At 36.1% G+C, this 19,279-nt stretch overlaps 1 protein-coding gene across 1 annotated transcript in view; it reads left to right on the top strand.

Moving 5' to 3' along the window:
- INTS7 (integrator complex subunit 7) overlaps nucleotides 1-19,279 on the top strand; it is a 78,539-nt gene that overhangs the window by 42,281 nt on the left and 16,979 nt on the right. The window contains exons 12-17 of the mRNA XM_043963675.1: nucleotides 1,415-1,552; nucleotides 4,187-4,393; nucleotides 10,762-10,956; nucleotides 11,601-11,704; nucleotides 13,146-13,214; nucleotides 17,449-17,581. Coding sequence (XP_043819610.1) covers nucleotides 1,415-1,552; nucleotides 4,187-4,393; nucleotides 10,762-10,956; nucleotides 11,601-11,704; nucleotides 13,146-13,214; nucleotides 17,449-17,581 — 846 coding nt within the window. The remainder of the gene's footprint in view (nucleotides 1-1,414; nucleotides 1,553-4,186; nucleotides 4,394-10,761; nucleotides 10,957-11,600; nucleotides 11,705-13,145; nucleotides 13,215-17,448; nucleotides 17,582-19,279) is intronic.

Genomic DNA, 19,279 nt, shown 5'->3' with positions numbered 1-19,279 from the left:
TGTATAAAGTGAATGTGGTAAAGAGGAAGTCTGAAAATTGCCATGGGTGGCGAGCAAGGAGAATTCTAACTCCCTGAGATCAGAGCGTCAGAAGGTATGAGTGGAAGTATAGCCAGGAGTGGAGAAGAGGGGAAAAAGGCAAGGGCAAGTGGTCCTGGTACAACACCAACCATCATATAGTTTAACTTAAAGACTGTGTTGGGACACATACAATTAGTTACATACAAGCTCTGGATTTGGGATCTGGGGAGTTGGGTTTGAATTCCTACTCAGCTGCTTACTCTTCTGTGTAACTTAGAGCAAGTAGGGTGATCGTTCCCAGCCTGTCTTTGCTTATCTGTAAAATCAGGAAGGTGCTTGCAGGAGAGCTGCTTGCAAATAGATGAGGGATTGTTCAGTTATTGTATTTGTATCCTCAGCTATTAGCACACTGCTTGGCACATAGTAGGGACTTAAATATATATTAATTGACTACTTGAGAAATGTTGGTAGAAACAATTGACTTAGAGGAAATTCACATGACCAAAAAAACTATTCTTTATTTCATCCACAAGAGGGCGCTGCGTGTTTTTGGCACTCCATTGAGTAATGCATCTAGTAACAAAGTTTCAGTAGTAAAACAGACCATTTAAGCCAGTCTATGAATGCATCAGTATTGTAGTTGGTCTGAAATAACTAACTAAGCTCATTTCTTAATGAAATTATATTTTCATCTTGAAGACAGCTGATGTTACTTAACATTTTGGGAGGTTATTTGGTGTGACCTCAATAAGCTTTATGCTGGAATCGCTAGTAAAACTAAATGAACTTTTCAAATTACAGGGTATCAAATAGGGGATATTTTTTTTTCTTCTTGCTTAAGTAGTTTAGATGTTTTAGCCTTTATGATTCTCATGAAAATGGTTGATGCCTCAGAAGCAAATTGCTTTCCTTGGTATTTTGATTGAACTAGAATTTGATTCTAGATTTGAAGTAGAATTATGGTATTTTCAAACATTGCTATTAATGTCTTAATTAATGTCTTAGGCTAGTTCTACATCATGGCATGGAGATAAATGGATCCAAAATTCTCAGAGGTTCTTCCAGTGTATAACATGCCCTTTCAGGTTTGACCAAGCTTGAGTAAAGGCATGGTGATATGCTATTTTTAAGATATCCTATTTAAATTTGGAGAGCCTTGTTACAGCAGCTTAGGAAGACTGCCTGCTAAGTAGGTAGTAGGAGAGTTACAATCTATTCGTCAAAAGTGAAATCATGGATCCTTGAAGTATTGATGAAAATGTAGTACTAGACTGAGAAAGAGAGGAGTAACATTCAGGAATACAGGAGAATCTACTATTTTAGGAGTATCATTGAAGATCTTTGCCATTATATGGATAATTATAGTAACTTTTTTATTTTTGTTTGGTATTAGGTTTCTTTGGCTACTGTGATTTTTGTAGCCAGTCAGAAAACATTATCTGCTGAAGTTAAAACTGTTATTAAACAACAACTTGAGAATGTCTCTAATGGTTGGACAGCATACCGGATTGCCAGACAGGCATCTAGGATGGTAGGTAACAACCTTCCAGATGACCTATGTTGAGAGAAACAACATAAAGTGACTCTCAGAATGAGGGATTACCAACCACACTTACTGCTTGGGATGAAAATATGAATTCCACGGCCTGAGTTAAGAATTTGGATGATGATGGGGGCAGCTAGATGGCACAGTGGATAAAGTACCAGCCCTGGATTCAGGAGGACCTGAGTTTAAATCTGGCCTCAGACACTTGACACTTACTAGCTGTGTGACCCTGGGCAAGTCACTTAACCCTCACTTCCCAGCCAAAAAAAAAAAAATAATTTGCATGATGTGAGGAAAGGGATTTTATTTAAAATTTTTTTCTTAATAAAATAGATGTAATATTCGCCTATATACCACAAGTCATTGGGAGCTTCTGCAGGATTCCTAAAGATTTGAGTCTGGAGCTAACTATAGCTTGTTAGCATAACTTTTGTTTATTATCACATCATCATCACTACCTACTTTCTGTAAACCCCACCTCTTTTCCTAGTCTCAAAAGAATTCATGAATCTTTGTACATAAGAAGAAAATTTCTATGTATCTGCTTCTCACTCCCCAACACTCAGCAGAACCATCACTTATCCTTTCTAAGGTGGGAAAAAAAGGAAAGGTTTACTGTTTTAAGTACATCAACATTTCAGGAGTCTTTGTGATGAAGGTCTTGGAATAATTAAGTTTGAGAAATACTTAAAAGAAAGTTTGAGATAATTAGAATATAAATTATTCATCTGTTTGTCTTTTTATAGTACATTCTAGAGCTGTTCTCCAGAATGGTAAATAGATCAAAAAAGATGTATGCTTATTGAGAAGTATAATGGTAGATGGGTAGAGGATTGACTTTGGTGTCAGGAAAGCCCAGATTAAAGTCTTACCCCTGAAACATACCAGTTGTGAGACCTGGTGAAGAGAGTTTCTATACAAATGAAATCATAGTTACAGTTCCCCACTATCTCTTCCTCTCCCCCAGAAAAAGTATGCTTTTCCAGATTAGTGAGAAAAGGTACTGTTGATTTTTTATTTTCATAGTCAAGCCTAAATGACTAGCCTTCAGTTTATTTTTTCAAACAAATTTTTATTGATATCTTTTAGTTTCATATCCATATTTCTCCTAGTATGCCCCCTTCTTCTCCCAAAAAGCCATCCTATATGACAAACGATGTTTTTGAGAAAAAAAAGAAAAGAAACCAATCAGATCTAAAAAGTCTTAAGTTATATGAAGTCCTCTATACCCATGAACTTCCCTTACCTCTTCAAAGCAGTTGGGTTGTGAAGTGTCTTCTCAAGTCTCTGTTTTGGAGCTGTGTTTATCCTTTGTAATTTTGCATTCGCTTTTTTGTTGGTGATTGTTCTTTCCATTTGATATTGTAGTCATTGTTTCTATTGTTTTCTTGGCTCTGCTTATTTCTTTCTCTATCAGATCATGTAAATTGTTCCATTCTTTATATTCATCTTTTCTTACAGCACAGTAATATTCCATTACATTCATGTGCTACATTTTGTTTAGTCATTTCCCAATTGATATCTATTTTGTGGTAGCAAAAAGTGCTGCTGTAAATGTTTTGTTATATATGGGGACTTTGTTCTTATCAGTGATCTCTTTGGGGTATAAGCCTAGTAGTGGAATTCCTGGGTCAAAGGAATAGATATTTTAATCACTTTATTTTCATAATTCCAAATTGCTTTCCAAAGTGGTTAGGCTGATGCACAGCTCCATCCACAATATACCACTGTATCTATCTTCTCACAGCCCCACCAACATTTATTTTTCTCATCTCTGGTCATTTTTGTCAGTTTGCTGGATATGAGGTAAAACTTCAGGGATATTTTGATTAGATTTCTCTTATTATTAGTGAATTAGAGTATTCTTTCCTATGGTTACTAATAGTTTGTAATTCTTTTGATAATTTCCTATCCTTTAACCACCTATCAATGGAAGAATGACTTTTGGTCACATATACACACATACATGTGGGGGGTGTATAGTATATGTATGTATGTATATCTTCATTATATATGTATTAGATACTAAACCCTTATTTGAGAAATTTGATACAAAAATTTTTTTCATATTCAGGTACTTTCCTTCTAATCCTAGATGCATTAATTTTGTCTGTGTAAAAGCTTTTCAGTTTCATGCAATCAGAATTACATATTTTTATCTTTCATAATTGCCTCTATCCTTTGTTTGATTAAGAATATGTCTTCTCTCCATAGCTATAAAAAGTATATGATATACTTTCTTTCTTATGTGTTTTTTTAATGTGATTATTAAGGTCACATGCGCGTTTGTGGCATAGGATGTTGATCTAAACCTAATTTCTGCTAGACTGCTTTTGGGTTTTCCCAGCAGTTTTTACCTAATAGGGAATTCTTTCCTAAGTAAATTTATAGACTTCAATTCATAATTAGTAATATTTCTTTTCTCTTTGGATCTAAATTTGTGTTATATAAGAATAACTTGGTATGTTTATACTAAAGAAATACTTTGACTCAGCCTCAAAGTATATAATATGAAAAGTGATTATTGAAACTTATCAAAGGTTGGGGTTTTCCTTTTCACTACAACATCAACTGTTTCAAGTATAAGAACGCCACTTGCCTCTTTTTGTCCTTTCTTAGGGTAATCATGACATGGCCAGAGAACTTTATCAAAGTCTGCTGACTCAGGTGGCTTCAGAACACTTCTACTTTTGGCTGAACAGTTTGAAGGAATTCTCCCATGCAGAGCAGTGTCTCACGGGATTGCAAGAAGAGGATTATAGTTCAGCACTTTCCTGCATTGCTGAATCTTTAAAATTCTACCATAAAGGGATAGCATCCTTAACAGTGAGTCTGTTTTTCTATAATGATGATGACCTATGTGGAAATAGTCATATTTATCTGAGTTGTCTTTTAATTCCCTCTCTTTTTTTTTTCTTTTTTTGCGGGACAATGCTGGGTTAAGTGACTTGTCCAGGGTCACACAGCTAGTAAGTGTCAAGTGTCTGAGCCTAGATTTGAACTCAGGTCCTCCTGAATCCCAGGGCCAGTGCTTTATCCACTGTGCCACCTAGCTGCCCCTAATTCCCTCTTTCAAAGACTTGGATTAGTTCATTTTTAACTTTTTGGACCTGATTAAAAAGGGGGCTATTTGGTAGGATATTGGTGGTGAATCCCCTTTTTTAAAATATACATAGGGAACCAAAGTTTTTTAATTATTTTAAGAGCAAGTCCCTTACAGCAGGAAGAATGCCAGATATGTGTAGAAAATATGGAGTAAAGATAATAGTCCTCTGTCTCTAGCTTTCTGCTACACAACACTTTACTCATTTCATTAGCACTATTATTTTTTTTTTTAGTGAGGCAACAGGGGTCAAGTGACTTGCCCAGGGCCACACAGCTAGCAAGTGTTAAGTGTCTGAGGCCGGACTTGAATCCAGGCACTCCTGACTCCAGGGCCAGCGCTCTATCCACTGTGCTCTATCTAGCTGCCCCTTCATTAGCACTATTATTAACATCAAACCCCATTGGTTAAGCATCTAGTTATGCATGGCATCCTGTTGGAAAAGGCAAAGTATTCCTTAAAAAATACTGGAAACAAGGGCAGCTAGGTGGCACAGTGAATCCAGGCACCAGCCCTGGATTCGGGAGGACCTGAGTTCAAATTCAGCCTCAGACACTTGACACTTACTAGCTGTGTGACCTTGGACAAGTCACTTAATCCTCATTGCCTTGCAAAAAAAAAGAAGAAATACTGGAAACAGCTGTTCTAGTTGTTTTCTTACAGTTAATGAAGAAAGGGTAAAGTAGGATCAATAAGTAGAAATTTCATATCATATAAAATCTTAGAGTTAAAAGAGACCTTTCAAAGGGTCATGTAGCCTAATGTTATACCCAATTCTGGTATCCTTTCTACAAAATTCTTGAAAAGAATTCCAGTATGGTTCTGAACAGTCAGTAAACATTTATCAGATGCCTGTGATGGGCTCTGTACTTTGCTAAGCTCTGGTGATGCAAAGAAAGACAAAAGTTCCTGCCCTCAAGGAGTTTACAATCTTATGGGAGTGTCAGTATGGACACAACTATATTTAAACAAGCTGTATTCAGGATAAATGAAAGATAATCAATAGAGGAAAGACCCTAAAATTAAGGGGGATTCAGAAAGGCTTCCTGTAGAAGGTGCGATTTTAGCTGGGACTTGAGGGAAAAAATTCCATGTGTGGGAAATAACCTAGAGTTCACCATCTTGCAAAGCAACCCTTCTCATTTTTAAATGAATCTTTAACTTTTCTTCTTTATGTTGAGCTAGAAAACTTCTTTCCTCTAACTTCCACTTATTGGTCCTAGTTCTGTTCTCTAGTAATAAAGACTGTTTCCCACATAACAGCCAATCAAATATTTGATGAGAGAGAATCAGCGGAAAGGACTAGCAGAAGCTCCTTGCAGAAGGTGGGATTTGAACTGAGACTTAAAGAAAGTTAGGGAAACCAGAGGTGTGGAGGTGAAGAGGAAGAACATTACAGGCGTGGGGGACAGTCATTGACAAGGTGCAGTCAGGAAATGGAGTCTGGTGGCTAAGGAACAGTAAGAAGGACAAGAGAGAATAATAGCCTTTGTGACCATCATACCTAGAAGCTCTGACAGATGAACCACTACGGTGTAAGTATGCAAAATACATGAAGTTTTAGTTTTTTCTTTCAGTCCATGACTTTTGAAGTCTGGTTTTCGGTGGTTGAAGACAGGAATACAGAATCTCTTTTAAAGGTTAGCTGTGTGGGTGACATTTTAAAAAGTTATTTATTCATTCATTTATTTCTGTTGAATGGCCAGGAATTGTAATTTAAACAGTCTAACCTTCTTGCATATTCTGAAAATGGATTATGATCCAAATAATGGGAGCGAAAAATCCATCTTTATCAGTAAAAAGAACTATTAGTTCAGGACAAGCAGAACTACAGCAGTAGTGTTTAACTTATGTAGAGCAGAAAATTTCTTAATTGTTTTATTTAATGACACTGGAAACTGTGAAGTAGAATAACAACACAGTGAGGCAGTTATGAGTTGAAATTTTTGTTGATGCCTTTTTGATCTTAAAATTTTTTATTAAAAATGCATTTTATAAATTTTGAAATTAGCATTTGTTTCATTTTGTAAATTTAGATGTGTAGAAGCTTCCTGCCTCTTATTTAAGGAGGAAAAGAAATTGAAAGGAGCATAATAATAATAGCTGACATTTAGTTAGCATTTAAAAGTTTGCACAGCTCTCTACAAACATCTTATTTGATACATTAGGGCATAGCCCTGTTTGCTTACCTCCCAATTAATGAATGATCCATCCATGTCCTTATTAGCACATCCATGAGAAAGTAACTGCTTTTTAGCTTTTCCTGCCAAACCAGTTGGAGATTTGCAAGTTTTTAGGGGCATGGGACTTTTATGAACTCTGGGTATTTAATTCCCCAATATTTGTGAAGCGTATTCTTGGGAATATATTTATATTGGTAAAAGCAACTTATTGGCTATTTTCACCTAATAATGACTTGGAGCTATATGGACATAACTGACTCCTTTTTAAAGAGAAATTTTTCTTGAACATCTGCAGTGGTAACAGTTGTTATTAGATGTACATAATATTGAGAGTGTTATGAGAACAGAATCATGCAAAATAGTTTAAAAAATTTTTTTAGGTTATTGCTTTGACTCAAATCCTGAAGAATTTTTCAGCCTTTTAGTTTCAAATAAGCATTCTATCAGATGTGCTAGCATTGGAAATTCTGTATTTTGTTGTCTTATAATTGGAGGGAGGGGAAACAAGCACCTACTATGTGCCAGGCACAAGGCTAAGCACTTTACAAATGTCTCATTTGATCCTTATAACATCCTTTTGAGGTAAGTACTGTTATTATCCCCATTTTACAGTTGAAGAAACTGAGGCAGGCAGCAGTTAAATGACTTGCCAAGAGTCACACAGATAGTAAGTTTGGGTTGAAATCATGTCTTCCAAACTCCAAGCCCCTTATTCTATCCACTGTTCCTCTTAGTGGTCTGGTAAGGACCTATTGTAGGTAAAGAGATATAGGGAAAATATGAATAAAATAAAAGTGAGCTATTTTAATATTCAGGAGACCATCATTCTGGTACCTACCTAAGCAGTAGCTAACTTTGTGACTTTAGACAAGTTACTTAACACATCTGGTCCCAGATTCCTCAGGTCTTGAGAGTCTTAAACTTGTTCATCTCTAAGTTTCCTTCCAGTTCTGATATCATGATTGGTACTTCAGAAACAGGGAAATTGGAAGTATATTTATGATCTGTTAAAAGAATACCATGTAGGGGGCAGCTAGGTGGCGCAGTGGATAAAGCACCGGCCTTGGATTCAGGAGTACCTGAGTTCAAATCCGGCCTCAGACACTTGACTTACTAGCTGTGTGTCCCTGGGCAAGTCATTTAACCCCCATTGCCCAGAGGGGGAAAAAAAAAGAATACCATGTTGGGGGCAGCTAGGTGGCGCAGTGGATAAAGTAATGGCCCTGGATTCAAGAGTACCTGAGTTCAAATCTGGCCTCAGACACTTGACACTTACTAGCTATGTGACCCTGGGCAAGTCACTTTGCCTCGCAAAACAAACAAACAAACAAACAAAAAAACATGTTTCTCAGTGATTTAGATTATTTGATGAAGGAGGGGAATAAGCATTTTTTATATGGTATATGCTATGTGCCAGGCCCTGTGCTAAGTGCTTTACAAATATTATCTCATGGAACACTGTTGTGCTCTAAGAAATGATGAGCAGGATGCTATCAGAAAAACCTGGAAAGACATACATGAGCTGATGCAAATTAAATGTACTGTATACAAAATAATAATTTTGTAAGATGATCTTCTGTGAATGACTTACTTATTTTCAGCAATACAGTGATCTAAGACAAATCTGAAGGACTTATGAAAAATGCAGTCCATCTACAGAGAAAGAACTGATGGTATCTGAATACAGATTGAAGCATAATTTTTTTGTTAATTCCTTTTTCTAAAGTTTTTTTTTGTCTATTTTCTTTCACAACCTGATTAATGTGGAAATGTTTTGCATGACTACTCATGTATAACTTATATTTGACTCCTTGAGTTCCTAAATTGGGGGAGGAAGGGAGGAAGAGAATTTGGAACACAAAGATTTTATGTGTTGGGTTTTTGGAGGGTTTTTTTTTGTGGGGCAGTGAGAGTCAAGTGACTTGCCCAGTGTCATACAGCTAGTAAGTGTCAAGTATTTGAGGTCAGATTTGAACTTAGGTCCTCCTGAATCCAGGGCTGGTGCTTCATCCACTGCGCCACCTAGCTGCCCCCTTGGAACACAAAGTTTTGAAATCAATGTTAAAATTTGTTTTTACATGTAACTTGGGGGAAAAAATTAAATTCTAAATAAAAAAGTCCCACAAATACTGTTTCATCTGATTCTCACAATAACCCTGCAAGGGAGTTGTTATTATCCCCATTTTGTAGTCGAGGGAACTATAAGTCCACTACTGAAAGCAATTAGAAAACACTTCATAAACTAAAATGTAAAGATCACTTAAATTCTACTGGCCGAGGACTTAAGACATAATGATGAATTTATCAATTAATATATTCTGTTTTGTAAAGTTCTCTTCAGAAACAACCCATCAAGTACTTTTAATAATATTAATCCTGGCCTTTGCAACAAAGTAGGTAAATTCTTTTGAAGAATTCTTCAATATAATCTTTCAGGTAATCTAAAGCTAAACCTGTGGGCTCCCCTTAAATGAAGATGTCTAGAATTTGAGCAATCACTTATCAGAAATAATATAAAAGAGATTCATATTTCAAATAAGTAATGAACTGGTTGTCCTCTAAGGTCATTTTAAAAATAATAATAAACATTTTTGTTTAAAGTTTAGAGTTCCAAATTCTATCCCTCCCTCCCTTAACTCTTCCCTTAGGTGGCAAACAGACATAGGTTATACATGTGCAATTATGTAAAACATTACTATAGTAGTCATTCTGTATAAGAAAACCTGAATAAAAGAAAAAAATGAAACTGAAAAGTAGAATGCTTCAACTTGTGTTCAATCAGTGTCAGATTTTTCTTTAGAGGTGGATAGTATGCTTCATCATTAGTCCTTTGGGAGTGTCTTGGATCATTGTATTGCTGGGAATAATTAAGTCATTCACAATTCTTCATCGACCAGTATTGCTGTGTCTGTGTACAACATTCTCTTGGTTAGGCTCACTTCACTATACATCAGTTCATACAAGTCTTTCCAGGCCTTTCTGAAATCATCCTGCTTGTCATTTCTTTCTTAAGTCTTTACTTCTCCAGATTAAACATTCTCATTTATTTTCAGCATTCCTCCATTTGATATGGTTTAAAGAACCTAACCAATACAATAACTTTCTCATATGTTGTTTTAGTTCATCTTTTTATTCTGGCTTCAAGAACTGGGCATAATACTGCTGCAGTAACCTGGCCCGAGTGCAGTTGTTGCCATTGGTGTTCAGTTGTTTAGTCATGTCTGAATCTTTGTGATCCTGTGAACCATAGCAAGCCAATACTGTCCTTGGGTTTTCTTGGCAAAGATACTGGAGTGGTTTTCCATTTCCTCCGGTGTTCTTTTTTAGTTTTTTCATCTCAAGTATCAACTAGCTAATTTGGTAAATGTGTATATTCTAGTGGGAGAAGATAACTGTCTTCTGTTGGTGATTGTACATGTTAACAGTGGCCTCCTAGGGACACTCTTCCATTTTTCCTACCATTACTGGCTCTAGTGAAACGAATTTCTGTTCCAGTAGAAAGAAATGATGCTATATCATGACAGGTTGGCAAGGTAAAATGTTTTAATATCTACAAACTTTAGTAGCACACCTCAAATCATACCTTATATGTTGTGACTCCTATTCTTCCTATTTATCATACTCAGTCCTAAATGTAGGGGGTGGCTTACCATTTCATTCAGGCCCATATTTCTTAAGATAATGATGTCTCAGAGTCCATGTTTACTCCAGTAAGCTTTCTTTTTTTATATTAGGTCATTTCCCTTTTAAATCTAGGCATTCGTCCATCTGTGTGAAAAATCTGTGTTTGGATTATACATTATTATTAGAGAGTATTTTTCTTGTATGAACTGTAACAGTTAACTTGACATTGTATCATCTTAGTATCATGTTTATTTTGGATCTTAAACTTATATTTATTTTTCTAGGCTGCCAGCACACCACTGAATCCTTTAAGTTTTCAGTGTGAATTTGTAAAACTCAGAATTGACCTTCTGCAGGCCTTTTCTCAACTTTTCTGCACCTGTAATAGCCTAAAGACAAGCCCTCCACCTGCTATTGCTACAACTATAGCTATGACCTTGGGGAATGACCTTCAGAGATGTGGCCGCATCTCCAATCAGGCATGTGTTAGCTCTGTTCTTGAATAGGCTTATCTTGCAGTGGTTTTTTTGTAAGGTGAAAAATTGTAAAGTTTGTCAGTTGATAATGATTTGGTTTCAAGAAATAAGTATACAAAGTTTATTAATCTTGCTAACAGTTGGCTGGTATGTTATTTTCCATTTGGCTCTTAGCAAATTTTTTATTTTAGATTTTTACAAAGGAAAATACTTTGATGTGAAAAAGTAGACCTGCTTGTGTTTTGTGTTTTTTATTCTATAAAGATCATAAAACATTAGCTTCTAAGTGGAGAACAATATTCTTTTCACTTAATGGATCTGGAGATTCCATTTAGGAAGCATTGAGATATTTTAGTTTGTAAAATAGCCAAAAAAAGAAATATTTTACATCATATATGCTGTTTTATATGTAGATTATTATACTTCTGAATATTTATGCCAGCTCTATCTTTCTGCATTTCTTAGAAATGCTTAGTTAACATTCTGCTTTAAAACTTTCTAAAATTAAATGATCTAAGAATTAAAAATTCACCAGAATATGCATGAATTTAATCAGTTGGAGACAGATTTTGTTTCTTTTGGCTTTCTTGTTCACATAACAACTTAAAAATTTTTTGTGGTCATTGCATGTTTTCTTTCTTTGGTAGATGAAACAGTCTATGGAAGAATTCCGAAGCCTAGCTTCCCGTTATGAGGATCTTTATCAGGCATCTTTTGATGCAGACTCAGCAACATTGAGGAACGTTGAATTGTATCCTGTTGGCCCCAAATTTATTGTACTTTTAAATGAATTTTTTTAAGTGCAAAGTGTTGTTTAGTAATGCTTATTTGACAATATATGTAGCCCATCAAAATGAACATAGCAAATAATGTGTTTTTTAAAAAACTATCCAGGGGTATTCATATTCACCATATCATTAAAAAAATAATAGGTATTATTTCTAATATGTTCTGCCTTGAGAACATATAAGAATTTGTTCTTAAGAATCTCCAGAGAAAGGAGGTACGATCCTAAATATCTATCCTACTGATGGTAACCAGTTATGTTCCTTAAACTACAAAAGGATATTATATTTTTCTTCTAGAAAGCCATTATTGTGTCTCTCTACTGCTTTTTTTTTTAACTTCATACGAAATACTTCTAGTTTATAAGATCATAGATTTAGCATTAGAAGGGACTTAGAAGTCCAGCATTTCTTATTCTTTAAACCTCTAATCATTACTGGTCCCTGAAACCTCTAAGTTAACTATGCCTTAGGTTGTAAAACCTATAAATTCATTCTTAAACCTGGGTCCACAGACTTTTAAGCAGTGAATGCATAAATTTCAAGGAGTCTATGACCTTGGGTGGGGAAAATTACATCTTTATTTTCACTAACTTCTAACAGAAATGTAGAATTCCTCCAGTTATTTTAAAATGAAATTATGAGAATGGAATCTATGACATGATAAAGGTTAACCCCTGCTGTAGACTAAGAAGAATAGAGTAACTTCTCTTTATTTAGCCTATTCTCTCTTAACAAGGAAAATAGCCCCCTAACAAGTTTTATACCAGAATGGTGATGTTGCTCCTGCTCATATTAATGAAACTTTTCATTGTCATACTGACTTTTCATATATCCAGGAAGGAAATGTGATGTATTTGAAGAGTGCTTTCATGGGATTTAGAAAACCTAGTCACTCATTAAGATTCAGTCACTCAAATGCCTTATGATCTTAAAACAAGTGACATACACAATTTGAAACTTAGCTTCCTCATTTGTAAAAAAAGATAATTGGGCCAGATGGTAGTAATAATTTATACTCATACACTTCATATGCACCAACACATTTGACCATCACAACCCTGTGAGATTATCTCCATTTTACAGATGAGAAAACCAAGGCTCAGAAGTTAACAAACAACTTTGCCCAGGGTCAGTATTGTTCTTAAGAGCTGGCTCATCAGAGTGAAACTCAAACCCCACATGATTATTACATTTCCAGCCAGCTTAAAATTCTTATGATTTTTATTTCAAAATGCAACTCTTTATTTTAATGTATTCCTTTAATACTGAGTGGCAGCATGACCATTATTATAAGTTGCTAACCTTCTTCAATGGAGAATTTTCCATATTGAGTGTTCTACATACTGATAAAATCACAGGTTTACAGTCCTGGACCAAAAGAAAAAATCCTTAATGTTATACTAGACAGCAGCAGAGTTGTTTGCTGATCTCTCACGCAATAGAAGCCCTGATTTTGGATCCAGAGTCAGCAAGGTAAGTCTAATTGAAGTGTTACTTTATCACTACCATATGGTAAAACTTTAACATGAAAAAATCAAGTTAAGTGTGCTCTGTTGGCTTTAGCTTGAAACTCATCTTTTGGCTTTACAAATCAAAAGAAATTTGAATTCCTTCTTTGTAAAAGTTCTTCCCTAAATAATAGGGCCCTGGGCAATGTTTTGTCTTTTTTTTTATTTTATGTTTTGGAATGTGCATTTAAAATTGAAGTTGCAAACTAAAATTTCTCAAAGAGAACATGAGTATCAACAGAGTAATTTCAACATCTTTCTGTCAGTTAATGACTTCCTATCACTATACTTAAGGCTAAGACTCTTCACAAGTTGACCATCAAATTGTCACATTGCTTATTTGTTCTAGCCTCATTCACTTAGACTAATTCTCTTTTGGTCACACTTATTCTTAATGTCTTTAATCAGTCACCTAATTCATGTTCTTAAATAAGCACAGTTCAGTTTTACTTAGCTTCTATCCCTCTTGATTTTAAATAGTTATCAAAGTCACATCTCAGTGGCATGACCTTTCCCTGCTACTCATAAAGAACCATGTCTCTCATGCTCTCTGGTTATTCAGTTTCCATACGTTGATTGATCCCAAACTTCTGTTTTAGGTCAACTTCCTGTTACCAAGTCTTTTCTATTCTATTTCTATAACATTTCTCATATTCCTTCCCTTCTCTCCACCTACTATCTCACCTAAGGTCCTCAGCACTTCCTACTTGGACTGTTGCAAAAATTTCAATCCCTTTCCAGTCTGTCATTTACACTGGTACTAAAGTGAGATTTCTTAGAACTCAGAGCTAACCATGTCATTTCCCTCCCTAAAAAGTTTCAGGATCAAATGCTGATTCCTACATTTTCCCTTTAAAGATATGGCTCCAATGTTTTTTTTGAGACTGACATTACCCTTCTTCACACCCTCCACCATCTAACCAGACTTGATGTTGCTGTCCTTACCCAAGACTCTCTGTCTCCTGGTTGTTCTTTTCACCTAGAATATGGTCCCTCCTCACTTCTGCCTCTTACAGCCCCTGGCTTCCTTTAGAGCTCAGCAAAAGCACCATGCCCTGATCTTTTCCAACATCTGGCGCCTTCCCCCTTGGAATTTCCTTGTATTTATTTTTGTACCTACTTATATGCAAGCAGATTGTATTCCCAAATAAAATGTGAGTACCTTGGGCTTTTTGTCCTTGTATCCCTAGTGCTTGGCACAACATAATAGATGCTTCTTGATTGATTGGCCATACCAACTCACACAAATTAAACCTTTTCTTCCCCTACCTTCCAGTTCCCCTGGTGCTGCACAGTAGGAATGGGAACCCTTCAGGATGGGTAAGAGTCTGGTGTGCCACGCTGAAGCTTTAGGTAGTTACTGTTTCCCAGAGGCAGCTAGGTGGCACAATGTATAAAGCTCTGGACCTGGTTTCAGGAAGACCTGAGTTCAAGTCTAGCCTCATAACTTTGTAGCTGTATATCCCTGGGAAAGTCACTTAGCCTCTCTTTGCCTCAGTTTCCCCAGATGTAAAATGGGGAATTAATAACAGAACCTACCTTCTAGGGTTGTTGTAAGGATCAAATGAGATATTTGTAAAGCACTCAGCACAGTACCTAGCACTTACTAAAGTGCTATATAAATATTAATTTCCTTCCCATTTGCCTCAGGAGGATGAGATTTGCCTAAAATCATGGTCCTTTTTGGGAGTACCAGGGGTTGGGGGGAGCCTGGTGAGTTCATAGAATCATAGCTTTAGACCTAGAAAAGCCCTCATATCAAATCTATCCCTTGTACAGCTAAGGAAACTGAGGCTCAGAGTGTGCCCAGGATCTGGGCAGTATTTGAACCCAGGTCTTCTTGACTCCATGTCCTATACTCTCTACACTTTACCAAGTTGCCTCTTTTCTGTAGTGTAGGGAACTCCAGCTTAAGCAATTCCCCTTACCAGTACATATCAGTAACTGCTCTACAAAAGACTTACCTGGCGCACTGAGCATCTAAATGATTCACCCAAAGTCACAATAGGTGTCAGAGGCAAGAATTGAATATAGACTTTTCCTGACTCCAGAGTTGCCTCTTTATGGTTACAACTCCATTACTAAATTAGGGGCAGCTAGGTGGCAAAGTAAATAGAGCACTGAGCTTAGAACCAGTACAACTCATCTTCCTGAGTTCAAATTCAGCCTTAGATACTTACTGGCTGTGTAACCCTAAGCAAGTCATGCCTCAGTTTCTTCAACTGGAAATTGAGCTGGAGAGGGAAATGGCAAACCCCTCCAAGTATCTTTGCCAAAAAAACCCCAAATGAGGTCCCAGAGTCAGACACAACTGAAGCAATTCAACAACAGCCATCATTGAAATATTCTTATTATTGTCTTCAGTTTGAAATGTACAAATGCCAGTGACAGAATGACAATTTCAAGGCTTGCTGCATAAATGAAAATATAGTAGTATGGTCCCACTGTGACATATCTAATTATCACTGAAATTTCAGATTGTTGGAAATCCTTCAAATTATCAAAACCTAGCCTTTTTTTTTTAAAGGAATTTAGCCTATTAAAGGCTATCCCCCAATTATAAAGAGATTTTTCTATATTTTTAAAGGAATTTCATGAGTGTATATCTCAATCATAATATATCCTTTAGAGTGTTCTTCTTTATTACATTAAAACCTTAAATATACAAAAGCAGAGACTTAGGTTGTTTACATTTTCTTGTGATAGAATTAGGGGCTAAATAAATATGTTTTTGATGATGGACGTGTTTATCATAAAATTATGCTTTATAGTACAATTCAGCAAAGTTATTTGGCTTATGTATTTCACATTGACAGACCCAATAACAAACTTTACATCTGTTGTCCTAGGAACAGCTTATCTAAGTCTCCCACAGTCTCTCCAGTATTTGTTACTGTCCACTTTGTTCAGCTTTGCTAATCTTAGGGGAGCAAGGTGACTCTTCATAGTTGTTTTAATTTGCATTTCTCTAATTATTAGTGGTCAGTTATGTGGTGCAATGGATAGAGTGCTGGGTCTGAAGTCAGAAAGACTCGTCTTCCTGAGTTCAAATCTTGCCTCAGACACTAGCTAGTTGTGTGACCTTGGGCAAGTCACTTTACCCAGTTTTCTTTAGTTCCTCATCTGTAAAATGAGGCGGAGAAGGAAATGGCAAATCATTTTCTTTGCCAAGAAAACCCCAAATAGGGTCACAAAGACTTGGACACAACTAAGACAACAGGAGGACAATTATTAGTGATTTAGAACGTTTTTCATATGGTTATTGATAGCTTGAGTTTCTTCCTCTGAAAATTGCCTGTTCATATCCTTTGACCATTTATTAGTAGGAAGATGACTTTTATTGTTTATAAATTTGACTCAGTTGTTTATGTATCTTAGAAATAAGACTTATCAGAGAAATTTTCTACAGATTTTTCCCATTTACTTACATCTCTTCTAATTTTAGTGTCATTGTTTTTGTTTGTGCAAAACCTTTTAAAATGTATAAAATCAGAATTGTCCATTTTACCTTCTGTGATTCTCTTTATTTCTTGTTTGGTCATGAACTCTTCTTGATTCATAGTCCTATCAGGAAGTTTCTTCCTTGCTCCTCCAATTTATGATGTCTTCCTTTATGTCTGTCATGTGCCCATTTAAAACTTATGTTGTAATACATAATACAGTGTAGATGTTGCTCTATACCTAGTTTCTGCCAAGCTGCTTTCCAGTTTTCCTGTCTGTTTTTGTTAAATAGTGAGTCCTTGCCCCAATTCCTGCATTCACGTTCTACCTTCTTCCCTGCATACCTTAGTCCATGCTGATTCTTTCATTCTCTGAATTACTGTTGTGTTTTCTACCTGTATTTGTTACATCTAATTTCTATATATCCTAGTATTGTTAGCAGTCCTTTTATGCAGAGTATCTTTTGTCTCCCCAATAAGACTGTAGACTCCTTGAAGGTATATCTCTATATCCCCTAGAGCAATGGTGTCAAACTCAAATAGAAATGGATCCCTGCTGGCCTCATATTTACTTAGAAATTATTTTTATTTATTTTTGTTAAACATTTCTCAATTACGTTTTAATCTGGTCTAGGTTGCACTCTGCTGCCATATGCAACCTGCAAGTTTGACACCTCTATCCTAGAGCATTTGTTGTTCTATAATGCCTTATTATATGGTATTTAATCAATTCACTGATTGATCAGATGGTTTCTTCAGTTTCCAGGAATATGGTTCCACTGGATCGGCGCATGCTGATAGTGAATACGAAAGAAGAATGATGTCTGTATATAATCATGTCTTAGAAGAGGTGGAATCACTGAACCGGAAATATGCCCCTGTCTCTTACATGGCAAGTAGCAGTATTTTTACTCTGTTGGCAAATGATTTGTTACAGTGATCTTTTGCCCTTACAGGAATTTAAAAATGAACCATATTACCCATGCCAAATATCAGATCAGTATAGCTAAAATACCAAAATATGTCTATATGTGAATGGATTCCCACCATTCTAATCTAATTTAACTTCATTCTAATCCTATCCCCTGAAATATATGGGGCTAAGAATAGAAATGGAGGAGCAAGTGAACACTAATCTCTTTTACCTACTTGTACCATCGTTTAGTTATCAGAAATAAAAAATAAAAATTGTTTTGAACACTAAATGATTGTGTCAGTGTTGTAGCCGCAAAATCTGCTATCCTCTGGCCCCAGTATCTTGACATAGTCTGAATTCTAAATTCCTTAGAATGATAACAGTATTTTTCCAATCACAAATTCTTTATAATTGCCATTTGTATAAGTTAAATAGTTCATTGTAGTTTAAAATCACTTTTGGGGTTCTTCATGAAATTTATTTTAGCAGTTCAAAATTGTCTTTTCAGGATTTGTAGTCATGTAAAACACTGAAACATACCAACCCTGCCTAGATGATATTAGAATAACCTTTTTGCATTGTTCAGGTAAGGATAGATAGCTGTCATCTGGCTGGACAGGCTTAAGTGCTCTTATTGTGCTGTGAAGCAGAACTCTGAACTAGGCAACATCCAGAGGACTAAGTTTGTATGATCTAGGATAAAAATCACTTAATTAAAAGTTGAGAAATTGTATTCTAGACCTTTTTGTCCTTCAGGAAGTTTTTAGACTCTTTGTGTCTCTTGGTATCTCATCTGTAAAAGAAGAGCTTAAACCAGATACTAATCTCTAAGGTCCTTTCAGCTTGAAAATTTAGTAACATATCTACCCCTAAAATTTGAACAGTTCACTATGTATTTCTTCTGTGCGTTTCTTGAAACCTTATTTTAGAAATGAAGTGTTAATGTTAATACATTTTTAAGTGACAAAATTAGAGATAGCTGAAATACACAAACACATAAAATCTATACTGCAGTTAATTCCTTCCACTGCTTACTCACTCTCTGTGGACTCTTGGCTTTAGCAGGGCTATAAATGAAAATAAAAGATGGAAATAAAACTTCACCAGGCTGAGGTTGTAGGCTTGAGGGAATATGTGCCAGCCACTCTTCTTTCTCCTTTCTTTCCACTATCTCTCTTTCCATCAACTAACATACCTTTTAGTATGGTGGGGAGGAAGGCAGCATGGACAAGAGCACTGACATTCATGTTGCTGTTGTCTACAAACCGACAGGTCACCACCCCGCCCTTTACCACTTTCCTCAGTGTATTTAGTACCTGACTCACAATTTTTCTTTCCTTCCCAGCTCCTGCCCTCAGCATACAAACTGAGTCTCTCACAAGTACCCTAACCATTCAATTCCTCAACCCTACTCATTTCACATGATGACCTACTCCATTCCATCTCTGCCACACATAAAAATGGTTATATCCTTTGATCTTGTCATCAGCCACAGATATATCACCTCCATACACAAGAATTCCAAAATCTCCATATTTGACCATAATCTATTGCTTTTTCACCTTCTGCCTAAGGGTTACCAAAGTCCTCTCAATCTGCATTGTGACCTCTGATCCCAGGACCCCTCAGTTGTCTCCTAGACCATCTCCCCTGCACTTGCTGCTCTCTCTTCTT

Source organism: Dromiciops gliroides, chromosome 4 (assembly GCF_019393635.1).
Source record: "Dromiciops gliroides isolate mDroGli1 chromosome 4, mDroGli1.pri, whole genome shotgun sequence".
In the NCBI taxonomy this organism is placed as follows: Eukaryota; Metazoa; Chordata; class Mammalia; order Microbiotheria; family Microbiotheriidae; genus Dromiciops; species Dromiciops gliroides.
The sequence above is the reverse complement of the archived record's forward strand: the minus strand, read 5'-3'. Positions and strand labels throughout refer to the sequence as shown.